At 41.5% G+C, this 16,989-nt stretch overlaps 1 protein-coding gene across 1 annotated transcript; it reads right to left on the bottom strand.

Moving 5' to 3' along the window:
• Window positions 1-1,014: 1,014 nt before the first annotated feature.
• Window positions 1,015-11,498, bottom strand: LOC134441062 (NACHT, LRR and PYD domains-containing protein 1 homolog). The gene is made up of 12 exons (XM_063191255.1): window positions 11,189-11,498; window positions 11,057-11,101; window positions 10,031-10,300; window positions 9,398-9,481; window positions 7,478-9,161; window positions 7,201-7,284; window positions 5,985-6,152; window positions 5,272-5,352; window positions 5,013-5,162; window positions 4,480-4,635; window positions 4,008-4,127; window positions 1,015-1,211 (listed from the first exon to the last, which is right to left on the bottom strand). The coding sequence occupies exons 1-12, from the start codon at window positions 11,238-11,240 to the stop codon at window positions 1,052-1,054; spliced, it is 3,054 nt and encodes a 1,017-aa protein (XP_063047325.1). The 5' UTR covers window positions 11,241-11,498; the 3' UTR covers window positions 1,015-1,051.
• Window positions 11,499-16,989: the final 5,491 nt, after the last annotated feature.

Here is a 16,989-nt window from a genome sequence, read left to right as displayed (position 1 = left end):
TCATGCTTCAGTGTATGCTAGGGCTATACAATGACTATCTTCTTCTTTTTATAATACAGGCAGGGAAGAATAATAAAAAAAACTGCTCAAGGGGCTTCCATACTTTTAAGCAGCATTGTATACGCCCCCAAACACACAAGCACGCACACACTCACACGCACGCGCACACATTTTAATATTGTCTAATAATTTAGGTTATTCCATTCAGTTCTGGTGTAAAATCATTTATTGTGTCATTACAATGAATTACATTCAGCATTTATTTACTTATGCGCAGAACAGACCAAAAATGTAATCTTAAAAATGTCTGCTCCCAAGGCTGCTAAATGCTTTGAACGGGCCCAGGACAAAGTCATCTCAAAAGCCCCCCCCCCAAATTTACAGTGCAATGGCAACCAAATTCTGCCCCCCTCTCTGCTTGGGCCCGGGACAAGTGTCCCCTCTGCCCCCCTCCCTGTTCACTTCCCTGTCTGCGCCAGTCGAACCATACAGTAATTCATAACAACATCAGGTTCATTCTTATGGCTAGAAATTCATGCAGCTGTTTTCACTTGCATTTGTAGCCGAGGTGGCAACACAACACGTCATATGCACCAGTGTTGCATCCGTGGAGAAATCCACATGGTCCCCCATATATACACATTGGAATGCAATCATTACATGAAAATATACATACTGATTAAATAATAAAATATATAAGAATGGCAATATCAAATCACATCACAATCATTGATATCTAACAATATGTGTTGAAAATATTGTCATAAAATTGTTCAAGTCCACAAAAAGAATACAATATTAATTCTAAATAAAAAATATATACGGTATGTTAATATCAAATCATATCACAATCCTTGACATAGCATACAATATAGCAGTATGTGTTCAGCCACTGTCATACAATTATTCAGTTCCACAAAAATATGAAGCACACTATACTTCACACTTTAGATATTGTGTTTTCTGTGTGTGTGTGTGTGCGCGCGCGTGTCACGTCACTTACACACACACACACACACACACACACTGCAGTACATTGCTGAAATCAGCGCTACAGTAAAACACAACACTTCTTCTTCCACTTCTTCTTCCACTTCTTCAACACTTCTTTCTTCTTCACTGCTGGAATCTCTATCTCCACATATCTATTACAGCTGAGCTTCCTGTCCCTCCATCTCCTACACCGATCCTTACTCTTCCTGCACCGCAACCTGAGAGGGACAATACCAATAACAGCATCATAGACTAGCAATGATGGACAAATACACACATAAACTCACTAGGGGTGTAAATAAAATCGAAATGTATCGACGTATCGGCCACCGATTTAATCGAATCGCATCGTATCGTGTGGCATTCTGAAGTATCGAAAAGAATCGAATCGCTGGCCCCTGTGCAATTCCCTAGCTCCATAACACAATAGTAGTGGAAAAGTAATTGGAAAAAATCGAATCAAATCGAATCGCATTGTATCGTGGGGAATTCTTAAGTATCGAAAATAATCGAATCCCTGCTTTAAGAAATCGATACCGTATCGTATCGTCATGAAGGCTGTGATTTACACCCCTAAAACTCACGCGCACACACACACACACACACACACACACACACGGACCCTCAGTCTTCCTGCACCGCAACCTGAGAAAGACAATACCAATAGAAGCATCACAGACTAGCACAGATGGAAACACCCACACACACACACACGTCACAGAATAGCACAGATGGACACACACACACGTCATAGAATACCACAGATGGACTCTCTCTCTCTCTCTCTCTCTCTCTCTCTCTCTCTCTCTCTCACACACACACACACACATTCAGTTACAGTAGCTGTCTTTATTTTGTGTGACCTAGGTCATCAATACTAAATCTGACCATCAATACTGATGTGATGAAAAAGTGTTCAGTACTGTCAAAGGGGATGCTTCCATGCCCCAGTCATACTGTATATCACTGATTCTTGAGAAAGCGACTAAAACATGTCTCAGCAATAAACTGCCAATTCTGTTGTAAATAAAATACATGTTCATTAACAAAATGAATCCAGGTAAAGACCCAGGGGTCTGTTACACAAATGTACAGTCGTTTGAAATATTTAAGTGTAATTGTATTACTTTTCATGGCTATAAACCTGCCCACACCCTGTAAAAACAGCTGTCCCAAGGACAGACATCATCATTTCAATTGACTTAAAATGTAAAAATTACTGATATTATTGACTAATATCACCATGATGTGAAAGTCCATAAGTGGTTCTGTAGATATGCACATAGTGCGTGTAAAGCAATATTTACTACTATTTTCTGATAGCTCAAAGTGTGTCCAGCATATTAGTCACCACCGTCAGATTTTTTTAAAAAGACAATAAAATCAGGTATACACAAGGTCATTGTCATTACTTAGGACCCCTTTTCAAACCTTTAGCTCTACTGAATACTTCACCATCACTGAAACTCCTGTAAGTTTACTAATTTCTCCTCAATTTGTTAATTTGTTTGGACACTGGTACTGTCCCAACCATAAACTGTCAACACCGTCGGGGGTTTTAATAGTATTATGTTACATTAATGTTAATTATATATACTTTTTCAGGAGCGGCATGAAGCCACTAAGAAACAGAGCGAAAACGAAGTGGCTAATATGAGCAAAAAATCCATAATATGTAAAAGAGTGTTTTTTTGTCTCACACCGTCAGATGTCACCAGCGTCAGATTTTGTTCCGCTATCATCTTGTTCCATATTTTACTAAATTGTGCTGGTTAATGAAACATTACCAGACATGTTAGTAATAATTGTGAGCCAAACTTATACTCCATCCTCCAGTGAGGTGCATTTGGAGGGTTTTTTGTCACAAAACCTGACGGTGGTGACATCTGATGTAGTTCACAAAAAAGCACCTGTTTTACATGTTTTTGACAAATTTTAAGAATATGCTTCCAAGAAGTATCTGCAATTATGTTGAATTGTAAAAGTAATTCACTTAAATACAGTAAACACATTTTTTTTACTTTCTAAATCTGTCTGACGCTGGTGACAAAACCAAGAAAGAGCCCATTTTATGAAAAATGCAAAACATGGGGAGCTTGGCCAATACATTCACTGCACAGCCAAGACCTTCATCTATGATAATACACCTCTATATTTTGGATTTGAACAACTTAAAACCTGTTTATGCCACATTTTCAATAATCTAGGCCTACTTCCTAAAGTGTCTAACAAATGAAGAAAAAACACTTGCACAAACATACTGTGGACACACAAAAATAAAGTGTTTATGCTAGATGTCATTGACTTGAGAGGGCTATTTATTTTGCTAAATGTAGGTAATAATTAGGTCACTTTCACCACCTTCAGATTACTGTCACCACCGTCAGTTCTTAAGTCACCACCGTAAGAAGGAGTTTTGGACATTTTAAATGAATATGCTTACAAAATGTTCCTTTGGAGTTGTTGAATTATCAAAGTAATAGCAAATTTAAGCCTACACGAATATTTGTGAAATTACAAAAAATTGTTTGATCTATTTAGGCATTAAGTAAGCATTGTCTGACAGCACATATTTTTCAATTAGAACACATGAAGCAGTATTAAAATAGAATGAAAGTGAATTTTCAACATTTAAAAGCGTATGTGTGAACCAAAAAACACACACAATCACTTAAAAACTCCAGATACATATGCAACCAAATCAATACACTTCTTGTTGCTTTTAATAGTGTCTGACGGTGTTGACAAAAAACAAGGTATGATCGGAGAAAAACCTGATTTCTGAAAACAATTCAAAATGGGGAGATTGGCCTTGTGCATTTCTGAAAAGCCAAGACCTTTGTCTTCGAGGATATACCATATTATTTTGTAATTCACTTCGTTTTTTTCTTTCAAGATCACAACCTGTTTTAGCCACTTTCTCAAGAATCAGTGATATATCAGGATAACGTACAGAACATTGAACTCCTGTAGAGTGATAAAGACTTCAGTATTGGACAGCTGAGTAGAATTACCCTGTAAGTTTGATGCTGCGTCCTGGGGGTATCTGTGCCTCCTGCAGTAGGTGGATTCCCTCCTCCAGGAGCAGACCAGTTTCCTCTTCCATCCTCTCATCAGTAATGTCAGCATTAAACCTAGCAGAACAAAAACCTCTGAGGACAGACTCTGCACTGTCACACATGCAAACATCACCCCCCCTTTCTCTCATATACACATACAAAGATCCTCATACACAATCTCCCTCACGTGTCTCTGTCTCTCTCTATCTCTCTCTCTCTCAAACACACACAATCTTTATCTCTATCTCTAACTCACACTCCAAAGTGTGTGTGTGCGTGCGTGCGTGTGTGTGTGTGTTTGAGTTTGAATAGACCTTGTGATGGCACCCAATACTTTGCTGTATTATGGGACTGTATAGTATACTGTAGTATATATTTACAAGCTACTGTGTGACACATTTACTTGACATGAGATTGTGGTACTTACTCTACTCTCTCTAAATGGGGGGTGTTAATGAGAGAGATGATTCTAATGGCCCAGGCCTCAGTCAGGCAGGCTGCCTCCAGACCCACCCACTTCAGATCAGGCACAGAGGACGGGTACGCCATCAGGCCATCCACATGCTTATCATACTCTGGACTGCTGCAGAGCGCACGCACACACACACACACACACACAGTCACACACACACACGCAAACACACACGTGCACACACACACAACAAATATGAGACTATTAGACGTGTTCATGGTGTTACAAATGCCATTTCACACAGTACAATGCCAAGGTGAAATCCAAATCAGAGGGCACTGAATGACTGATTAGCTTAACTTCATGAGACCTCTGCTGTTCTGCTAGATCATCACAAAAGAAAATGCAGACCATGCTGACCACACACACACACACACACACACACACACACACACACACACACACACACACACACACACACACACACACACACACACACACACACACACACACACACACACACTTGCTTCAGTGTGATTGATTCTTACTTTTCCACCAGATGTCTCAGCTGTTGAAACCTGCAGGTGAATTCCTCCAGCAGTAGGGTGTATGTGGTCTCTGGGAGAATGACACCTAGTGCCAACCCTGAGGGCTCTGACTCTGGGGATGTGGTATCTCCATAGTTAGCAACGCCCAGCCTGACAGCCAAAGAAGGAAATGAGAATACCATTACACTCACAAACACAATATGGTGTATCTCATAGTAACTCTATCATGTTAATTGGGAAGGAGGTGAAAGTGACATACATGAGATGTTCCTCCAGTCGTTTCACTATGAGACAAGAACACAAACTGCCATCTCCATTAGAACCCCCAGGTAACCCCACACTGTAAATAGAAGAGAGGAGGGAGTCAGGTGAAACAGAGGAGAACAACATCATGTGCCTATGTGTAACTAAAGGCAGAGGAGCCTGTGTGTGTGTGTGTGTGTGTGTGTGTGTGTGTGTGTGTGTGTGTGTGTGTGTGTGTGTGTGTGTGTGTGTGTGTGTGTGTGTGTGTGAATTTACAGTAATGCAGTACTACATCCAGAACATGAGGCATAAATAGCCTACACGTAAACTAACACACCACTGTGGAGACATCACACACACACACACACACACACACACACACACACACACACACACACACACACACACACACACACACACACACACACACACACACACACACACACACACACACACACAGGACAATAAGGAATTAATTTATGTGGTCATATACTGTCCCATCAACACTCATGCTGCATATGATCAAAAACAAATGTCATGTTTACAGTGAAATGCATTGAAAAGTGCAAACATGTTTGACAGTGTTACTTTATGGTGAATGTGGGAGGCCACCTATCAGTCAGAAGTGCCATATGAGGCCTGTCCACCTCTCAAACTGTCCTCTCATCAGTAAAGTCATCAAAGACCAAAAATATCTTTAAAAGAAGTGCCATATGAAGTGTTTCTTACATGACAAACTCTTCAGCAGGTGTGCTCTTCATGAAGTTGAGAAGACATTCTGCAGTGACGAGGGTGATGGTCTTCACAGTGAGGAGAACATTACCCACACTCTTCTGCTTGGAGACAGCAGTGAGGATCTGCTGCACACTCTCATCTGACAGACTGCTGTTCAACACACTATAAAACACACAATAGAAACACAACATATAGAAAGATAACTATAACACACAATACAGTAGATACACACTGCACCTGATCTGATAACTCCACACAATAGAAACACAGTATATACACGGATAACTAATACAGTAGATACACACTGCACCTCTGATAACACACTATAGAAACACAACATATACACAGATAACTATAAGACAAAATACAGTAGGTACACACTGCACATCTGATAACACCACACAATAGAAACACAGCAAATACATAGATAACTATAACACACAATACAACACTGACCAATCTGTCAAGGTTTCTAAGAGCTCTCTCTCTCTCTCTCTCTCTCTCTCTCTCTCTCTCTCTCTCTTGTTCTGTCTCTGTCTCTCTCTCCGCCTGATAACAAACACTAATTACTTTTGATCACCACTCTGCTCTCAGCTCTGTCTCAGCTCTATCTGATTGTCTCTGCTCATTCCCTCTCGTTTACCACCCTGCTGCACTGCATCTCCCTCTTGATTTCTTTGTATATATCTAGTCCTGTTCTCCAGTTCGTCCTTGTCAGATCGTCTGCGTGTTGTCTTGTTTGTGTTCGCATCTGTCCACCTGAAAGCCTGTCTGTTATCCGGATCCTGATCCTGTACTCGTTCCTGCTCTTCCTCTAAACCCGGACCTGAACCCTACAGTCACTCCCCAAATCTAACTCAACCCTGACATGCCTGACTTCCCAATCTTGACATGGACCCGTCTGACACCCTCTGCTCTCCTGCCCCGGTAACCTGACCAGCCTTCCTCCAACCTGATTCTGATTCTGCTTACCCCTGTCTGTGCCTCTGCCTGCTCTCGTTGTGTGCGTGCGTGTGTGTACCTATGCAGTAGATGGAGCTGTGGATGGATGGTAGATGGAGCTGTGTGTATGTGTGTGTGTGTGTGTGTGTGTGTGTGTGTGTGTGTGTGTGTGTGTGTGTGTGTGTGTGTGTGTGTGTGTGTGTGTGTGTGTACCTATACAGACACAGACACGCGAACAGAATGGTGAGCATACAAATTATACATTTACCTCAGATCACTCAGGGTTTTCCCTTCTCCCATAGCTGAGACCAGATCACGAACATCAGCATCTGACAGGTTATCCACAGCTAACCTTTATAGAGGGATATAATGAAAAAAAGGAAATGATAATATTCATTTAACACATCAACATGTGTCAGTTAGCCACTTAATTTTCCATGACATTTATTCACACTCACCCCAGATGCCCTACAGGCACATATATGTGCATGCACACATGCACACGCACACACACAATATCATTGTCAGTCACTGTACACACTCACCCCAGCTTCTGACATTTTCTCAATGCAGGCTGCAGCATTCTCAGTTTATCTGGTGTGATATTGCACTCTGAGAGTGTCAGGCTTGGGATGGTGGGGCAGCACTGCAGGCAGTACAGCAGCACCCAGCAGTCTGCTCTTGTCAAGGGGATGGAGTCAAACTTCACCTTATCCCACACCGCCATGGCTGTCCTCACAAACTTGTCCTCATGGAGCTCATATAGACAGTGGAGAGTGAAGAGCATCTTTGCATCTTTCTCTGAATTATTTTCAATGCGTTTAACTATCCACTCTTTTGCTTCCAAAGAGAGATTGGAGGTCAACCCAATGTCCTTCAGATCTTGCATCACCTTCACTTTTGAAAGACCAAAGAGGAACTGAATGACAGGAAGGAGATGGGTTCTGTCCTCCTGTTGCTCAACTAATTCAAGCATCTTCTTGACATTCTCTTGATCCTCGTATGATGTGTAGTGGAGTGCAGCGAAGAACTCTTGAAAGCTCAGATGCATGAAACTGAACATTTCCTTCTTTTCCACTGTCTCCTTCAGCAGGAATTTACACAGGAAGGGAACACTAGTGAGATCTGAGACTGTGCCCTCCACACTAGCCTTGTCAAACAGTACCTGCTGCTTTTGTATCCCTCTCTCTGCCAGCTGCCCCAGGCTCCTCAGCAGAGGCACAGGCTGCTTCAAACCCCGGCAGTGGTGCTCAAGCAGAATTTTCACAAAGTGGACGAATATGGATGTGGTTGTTTCCAAAGCATTAGCCACTTCTATGTGTTTTTGCATGTGCTCCCTAAATACAGTGCAAACAATCCAGCAGATGACAGGAATGAAGCAGGAGGTGTAGAGAGTTTCGTTTTCTTTCACGCTGCCAAGTGCCTCCTCCTTGAACTTCTCATCTTTGCAGAACATCTTGAAGTAGTCATGTACGCCCTCCTCAGAGAAGCCCAGAATCTCAGTGCAGCGCACAGGACGTTTGAGGAGCTTGTTCAGTTTGTCTGAAGCAGTGGGCCTGGTGGTGACCAGCAGGTGGCACTCAGATAGGATGCTCCCCTTCAGCAGAGCACCCACAATGGCATCAACAGGAGATGGTGTGGAAAGGTCTTTCACAGGAGACTTGCGGAGTTCCTTTATATTGAATTGAAGTTCATCAAATCCATCAATAAGGAGAAGCACCTTCTGTGGTGATTCCTTCAGTTTCTTCTGGACCAGTGGGATGTATTTCTCATCCACGTTCACAAGATCTAAAACACTACTCTGTTCCCCTTCTTTGTAAAGGAGGTTGAATTCCTTGCAGCTGAGGTGTAAAACAAGCTCAAAGCGATCCTGGTAGAGGCTTCCTGATGCCCAGTCCAATATGATCTTCTGAGCGGTGAAGGATTTGCCGTGTCCAGAGTTGCCCTGGAGAATTACTGCTTTGGAAACATCTCCACGATCATTGGGCTTAAAGAGCTGGTCCACAGTAATACTTTTATATTCCTTCTGTCTGGCACCAAAGAACCCTGCTCCACTGGTACGCATCTCCTTCTCTCTTTCCTCCAGCTTTCTGTGTTTCTCAATGATCAACAGCTGAGTGTAGCGATCAGTCAGCAAGACATCCTGTCCTGGTAGGTCATTATATTCTTGCACTGTCTTGTATTGCGAGACAATCCATTCTTTAAGTTTCAGTACCACTGGCTGTTGGTCTGTAAGTCAATGAAATATCTGCTGTAAATGTACAGTAAGTAAATACATGTATGAAGACGTACAGTATATGATACATTCCCCTAAAAAGTTGCATAACGCACATTCACGAGCAAAGTACCCAGATGGCCGTTCATGTGTATGCATTCTGCACCTGCTCGTGAGTACCCCGAGGCTTGCAGCAGTACCATATGTGAACATTCTCATCCGCCATTAGAAGTTGTCTGATGCCACTCACCTGCTTTCTGTTTGGGTGTTGTTGAAGCTGAATTCACCGTAGATCCTGGGCCTGCAAAGTGACACGAGAAACTTAAGTTTGGATCTTTCTACGCTGAAACTGAACAAACACAAAGCTTCATGCAGTTGTTGTACTGTACTTTTATAGCTACCATCCAGGTGTGAATTGGAATTCTCAAATCAATTTAAAATCCCAAAAAACAGAGCAAATCAAGGTCTAACAAGGTGAACACACCGTTGGCGACAAGATTAAAGGTGGGGTTGCAAGTTAACCATTTTAAGAAAATGTACTATTATGACATCACGTTGGGGGTTCCGCAGGCTCATAGGAGTCTATGTAGAACCTTAGAATCCTGGGGGAGTTCCCCCAACGTGATGTCATACCTGCAATCCCACCTTCAACTTCACCAACAGTGAATCTCTGGGGTGTGCAGCAAGAGCGATACAAGCGATGGAAGCGACAGCGTATGTCCATTAAAAGCATTTGCATAATAAATATGCATAATGTTCGCTCAAGTTCAACTACAAACTGTCGATCAAGTCGCTCAAATCACCTCTAAAGCCTGAATCACTTTTGTCTCTTCTCTCGCCAGGGACTCAATATGATGTCAAAGTGTATGTGCTGCCCACTCACCATACAGGTCTTCACAGAGGGCAGGATCCACTTCTCCAAGGTGAGAGAGGAATCTCTGACAGGCTGAATTACCCTTGTTCCGCAACATGTCAACGAGGCACCTGACCTGATCCTGAGTCACATGGTGTTGTTGTAGAACCTCATTTCTCTCCCACATGCCGATCACAGCAGGACTGCCAGAGATCTCCTGCTGAAGGCCATCCAGTACAGCTTTCAGAGAGGCTTCACCAATCCTGTTGATGAGCTCCCTGCGAGCCTCAGATACACGTTCTGTGAGGAAACCGTTTTCATAGACTCAGGAAACACATGGAGGTGATCTAGAAGCGTTATGACATATTTAGCATGATCATTGTTCTTTTTTTATACTTTATTGTGTTCATTCAAGTTCAGAACAATCATTCATTTATAAACACATTTTAAGTCACCCCCCCCCCTCTTGTGATTATTTCAAAACAAAAATAAAAAAATGATACATTAAAAAAAAATTAAAAAAAATAAAAAAAAATACCAATACAATACATGGACCTATACAGGTAGTTTGTCCTGTGCTCAGACGGTATTCTTTTTTACTTTAAATTAGGCCTATGTGCATGTACTCCACCCCACCCACCCTTTTAACCCTTCTTTTTGCTCCCATCTGCAGGTCTACATCCATCCATCCTTAAACACTTAGGGGTTTCTTTTGCCTTAAGACATGTAAAAGTTTTAGGTAAAAAGTTAGGTAAAAGATAAAAACTTTTACATGTCTAAGTGTTTAAGTTAAACAGTTAGACATAATGAACTTAATACATATCCATCCATCCTCACAAACCCCCACATTCACTACCCCAGTCACATCAGCACACATTCATCCATCCAGCCAGCCATATATCCACACCCACCAACATTCATCCACCTATATACCCACACTTTGCGACATTCATCCATCCACGCATACACCCACATTCACCCCCACACAAAGGAATTCACATGCCCTCACAAGCATGATCATTTTTCTAAGTAATTTCTGATGGCTATTTCCAGTACCTCTGGCTGTAGATGTCCATGCAGAGCACATTGGTTCTTCAGCACCTGTAGAGACATTTTGTGTAAAAAGTTTTCAGTACAACAACGCGTGGAATACACATTTTTGCCCATCTTGGATCTTAAAAATCTTACCTGCTGCCCCAGGACTGTCCTGGGTTTCCTCCATGTCTCTTTGGGTGTCCATGAGGTCCTGAGAGAAGCTCTCCTTACTGCCAATTAGAGATGAATGGAATGAATAGAAATTTCAATTCGTTTTTGAATGTGGAATGCTATAGAATGTAGAATGCTGACCTCCTGCCTCAACAACCTGTGCACACTGGTCACTAAACCTGCAAGACCTTCAGAACCGCAACCATGGCTGACCGAGACCATCCGAGCTCTACGTACTACCCTCAGAGCAGGGGAAAGGAAATGGCGCAAAACCCGCAACCCATCTGATCTTTAAAAACTTAGATCTCTACTGGCCTCCTTCTCCGTCTCTGTAACAGCACTACAACACTACAGACCCATGTAAGTTGTCCTCTACATTCAAATCACTGCTTAGCTTCTCTGCTTAGAAACATGGTTCCTTCTTGTGTGTGTGTGTGTGTGTGTGTGTGTGTGTGTGTGTGTGTTAAATGCTCTCTCATGTATAATTTATACCCCCACATCTCTCTCCGTTAAATGCTGAACTTTTTCTTCAGACTCTCTCTCTCTCTCTCTCTCTCTCTCTCTCTCTCTCTCTCTCTCTCTCTTGTGTTTAACTCTCCTGATCCCCCTCTCGCTTTTAACCCCCCACCCCTCTCATACTCTCTGTCTCATATTCTCTCTCTCTCTCTCTCTCTCTCATCCTCCTCTCTCTTTTAACCGCCCCCTCTCATACTCTCTCTCTCTCTCTCCTCTGTGTGTATATAAAAGTTCCGCAGTCACAGTCAGCACTTCCGCTTTCAGCACTCCCTCCACACACACACACACACACACACACACACACACACACAAGCGCGCGCGTGCACACACACACAAACTACTCTCACTGTCTGCCCTTACAAAAATCGACCATGGTAAACCATGGTTTTCATGCTTTTTTTTGCATTGTTCGAATATATTGTGGCTATATTTAAAGGCAAGGTATGAAGGTTTCAAGTCATTTATGCCTCTGTGTAAATAGCTACAACTAGCATGCTAACTACGCATAATCACATGGCATGTATTCCTTCATGTGCCTGTAAATAGAGGCAACTATCAATAGCTTCACTCAACCAATAGCTTCACCCCAAGTGCCTCGTGTTATTTATATGCTTGCATATGAAGAGTTCAGATGCAAACCCCCCTAAGTGCCTTTTCAGAAAATGAGCTTAATTCTTTTTTATTTAATACAAAGCTATCAAAATTGCATATTTTTTATTTTATTTATGTAATATAACTATTTATATGTATTATCAAGTACATGAATGTACACCAAACCAACAACGGGGTTCTCTAAAAATGTAGAAGTGCAGGTCTTCAGAAATGGAGTTAGGGGGTTTTGCATCTGAACTCTTCATATTCTCTTAAAAAGCGTCCTAGCTACTACACACTCCCACATGCCATTGATGCCTCTATGTCCCTGTAAATCGCTGTAAATAGATGCAACTAGCAACTAGCAATGACTAACAACTAGCAACTAACTGGTCCACGCATAACTGGCCCGCAGGCCCCCATCGTAATTAAATAATAATAATAATAATAATAATAATAATAATAATAATAATAATAATAATAATACGTTTTTTACTAAATCTCAATTTAAGAGTTTAAAGCCTATCTTAATGACACTTTTAAATCTGTCTGCGCTTGTTTTTAATCTTGTAATCTCCTTTTAATCTTGTTATATGTTTATTATTTTATGGTTTTTATTGTGTAATTTTATCTCTTCTTCCATATTGATTTGTTCTGTTTTGTCTGTGTCCTGTCTGTAAATGTAATTGTGATGTGTGCTGCCGCCTTGGCCAGGGCTCACTTGTAAAAGAGAATTTTATTCTCAATGTGATTTTATTTTCCTGGTTAAATAAAGGTAAAATAAAAAGAGACCCCAATTTTGTGGGCAATGTGGTTGAAGACCTAAGCGCTCTGCTGTGTGTGTGTGTGTGTGTGTGTGTGTGTGTGTGTGTGTGTGTGTGTGTGTGTGTGTGTGTGTGTGTGTGTGTGTGTGTGTGTGTGTGTGAGAGAGAGAGAGAGAGAGAGAGAGAGAGAAAGAGAGAGAGAGAGAGAGAGAGAGAGAGAACGAGAAAGAGAAAGCGAAAGAGAAAGGGAGAGAGAGAGGGAGAGAGAGAGGGAGAGAGAGAGAGAGAGAGATTCCAAATATTAGCCCACAATAACTTCCCACTGCTGACCAACAAAGACATTACATTATAACAACAGAGTTGAGCCCACAACAAAGACATTACATTATAACAACAGAGTTGAGCCCACAGTGGGGAAATTCATGTATTGCAGGAGTAACATAGACTAAATATAGCGTATGCAAAAAGTAGACGACATACATACAGACACAGGACTAAGGGGTTACAAAATATACAAGATTGATACAAAAAAATAGAGATATTTCTGTCAAAAACAAGTACGAGGACTCCAAAACCAGCACCAAACATATCAACAGATTTCCCATTCACTTAAGCCTAACTAAACTAAAATGTTAAGGAGAAACACAACACATTACTTACGGGCATTGCCCACCGTGGCCTAAAATCACTGAAGTAGAAGTAGGTAGAAACTTGTAAACAGTTTGTAGACGGGGCACACCTTCCCCTGGTCACGTCTGGTTCTTTTGAGAGAGGAAATCAAGTGTTCTACCGGTATGTCCTCATAGAGCTGTCAGTTACCACTAGTGCCCAGCAGATGGCGGTAAAGCACTGTGGACAACAGATGATGGCGATCCAGGCAGAGCAAATTAAGTCAAGTCACGTTTCACAGTTTTTCACACTAACATACTGATATAGACATGTACAATACAATACAATACAATACACACACACACACACACACACACACACACACACACACACACACACACACACACACACACACACACACACACACACACACACACACACACACACACACACACACACACACACACACACACACATAGCAGCAGTGGCAGGGTAGAGAAATGCTCATGGAGTGTCATCCAGTGACCTTGGAATGTTCATGTGGTTTTCTTCAGTGTGTTGATGAGTCTGATGGCTTGTGGGAAAAAGCTGTTGCTTAGTACTGAATACAATACTACTAAATAGGCTGGCTACATAGACAGTATCAATGCCTCTGGTCTGTTTTTCTTTTGCTCTTGGCCATGTCAATATAACAGTGTTTCTGTGTGTGTGTGTGTGTGTGTGTGTGTGTGTGTGTGTGTGTGTGTGTGTGTGTACGTGTACGTGTACGCTACTTGTTCAACATTTCCACAGTTTATGGGAAGCAGGGACTCATTAGTCGGCCTGGATGGGCGGGATTGTGCGTACTCATCCATGAGAGCTGCGGTTGGTGGCGACGTGCGCGAGGGTGGTTTTAGTATTTTGTCCACATACAAAAACATTACTTTAATTCTCAATCATAAATACCATGGTTCTAATATGCCTCATTTTCAATAACTGGACTACTAGTAAAGCAGTGGCACACAATCTGTTATTATAATAACCGTCTAATTACTTTGTAAAATTGCATTGTCAGGCTTATGGCTATAATGGCATGCAGGCTTAATTGATAACAAGGGTTGGTAACACTTTCTATGAAGCCCATATCTATAGCGCATTATGAGCGCATTTATAACAAATTATGATGCACATTATAATTACTTACAACACATTACGACTACACCGATGATGTTTCATGATGCTTCATGTTAACAGTAATGAATGACCAATAATCTAGCTTATAATACTTTATAAATCTAAGGGTATTATGAGTGCTCATGACTGGATATAAACTACAGGTTGCCTGATGGGGCTTACAGTACATTATGATGCATTATAGATGTGCATTATACAGTGCATTATAGATGCATCCATATGAACTTCACTTTACTTAGAGCACACATTGACGACTTATGATCTCGCATGAAACATTATAGCATCGTATGAGCCCTTATGATAGTTTCAGGTCTGTGCATAGAGGGGTATAGGCACTCATAATGTACTATAAGCCCCATCAGGCAGCCTATGGTTTATAGCCAGTCATGAGCACTCATGACAACCTTGGATTTATGAAGCATTATAAGCTAGATTCATAGTTATTCATAACTGTTAATATAAAGCATCATGAAGCATTATGAGTGTAGTCATAATACGTTGTAAGTAATTATAATGTGCATTATAATTTGTTATAAATGCGCTTATAATGTTGGCTTTAAGTAAAGTGTTACCCAGGGGTTTTTTATTAGGTCATATTTTGGCCACCTATGAAAACAAAAGTTGACCAAATAATGTTTAAAAAAAACCCAATATGCTTCTTCTTATAGCATATGCCTCAATAACAGGACCAACTCAGCTTCCAGCAGTGACCAGTGCGAGCTACTATAATAACAGTTTTATGAAGATAAAGTTACATCGGGCTATAGGCTATTTTGCAATGAACTTGCAATAGACTAATGTAATTCTGGTCTGTGTACTTTTTCGTTCATTCATTATTCAATTTTGGAACTCGCACAAGAAATGAAAAATGACTCGTATGTTGTATGATGTTTTAGGCTTGAGTATCACTTGTGAAATGGAATCAAGCGCCATGTTTTGATATCTTTTGGAACTGAAAATGAAATTCTGAATTTTGGAAAAAAGAAAAAAAGCAATACAGAATATAGCCCTTCTGGATTGCGTCTTTGGTTTACTTAGGTCCCAGAGGTTGAGGTTGAGGTTGTAGAAGAATGATTTACTGTTTATCTGTTGACTTTAACGTATCGACCAATTTCACCTTTGCCACGACATTTCATAGGTCTTGCCTTTAGACTTGATTGCATTTGGTCATATGATAGCGTCCTAATACAGAAGTGTCTTTGGGATTCATGAGCACGATTGTGCATAAACCAACGACATTCCGCCTTACTCAACCAATATGTGCAGATGCTGTGACAGTGGGAGACACCTGTGCGACCGGGACAGAGAAGACGGGCAGGGTAGACCAACTGTCATTGAGAAAGTATTTTGTCAGCTCTAATGATCAGCATCTTTCATCAGTTTCCCAGCTTATCTCCAGCCTAAAGGCATAACCTCCCCATATAGCTTTCCAACGACGCCACTAATGCTCCAAATACACCAAAGTGAAATGTGTATTAAACGTGCGTAAAACAGTGGTATGGTTTTAAACGCGCGGCAAGAGCGCACGCTTCAGCTCATTAATAAACTTGCCAGCTAAAGAATACACAACCGTTTGCGCATGAGCTTTTGGCCATAGCCTATGTTCTCTAATGCATTTCCTTCCTGCATGTAGCCTAGGCTACATGTTCTCTCGTCGCCCTTGGCTATAACAAAAGGGCAACGAGGGCATTTGTGGATATTTTGACTGTCTTTGTTTTTAATAACAGCAACCAGAGCCTCCCTCCACTGAGCGTCATATGGTCATATGGAAAGTTTTTACATTTTTGGTCGGCACACTGGTGTTTTTTGTTCACAGTTTCCGCCACCTGGAGTATGTTCGGTGCATTGATCAGCCATGCTGCAGCAAAAAAGCCAGATCCGGTGAGAGCGTGAGGTGTGGGATAAACTTCGGATGGTGGGCTGCGCGGGTGTGCGTGTGTCCAAGCCGACAGCTCATTACAGTTCATTTTGAGCGCGAAAACAGCAGAGGGAAGACGATATTTAATTCCCTTAGGGCCTACACCAGGGTTGTGAAACTCAAATTGACTGAGGGCCAATATCAAAATCTGGAACGAGGTCGCGGGCCAAACTCCACAATTATTTTTAAAAATGGACTAAAATTGTGCATGC

Source organism: Engraulis encrasicolus, chromosome 24 (assembly GCF_034702125.1).
Source record: "Engraulis encrasicolus isolate BLACKSEA-1 chromosome 24, IST_EnEncr_1.0, whole genome shotgun sequence".
NCBI classification, from domain to species: Eukaryota; Metazoa; Chordata; class Actinopteri; order Clupeiformes; family Engraulidae; genus Engraulis; species Engraulis encrasicolus.
Note: the sequence above shows the minus strand (reverse complement) of the source record. Positions and strands in the feature narration are given on the sequence as shown.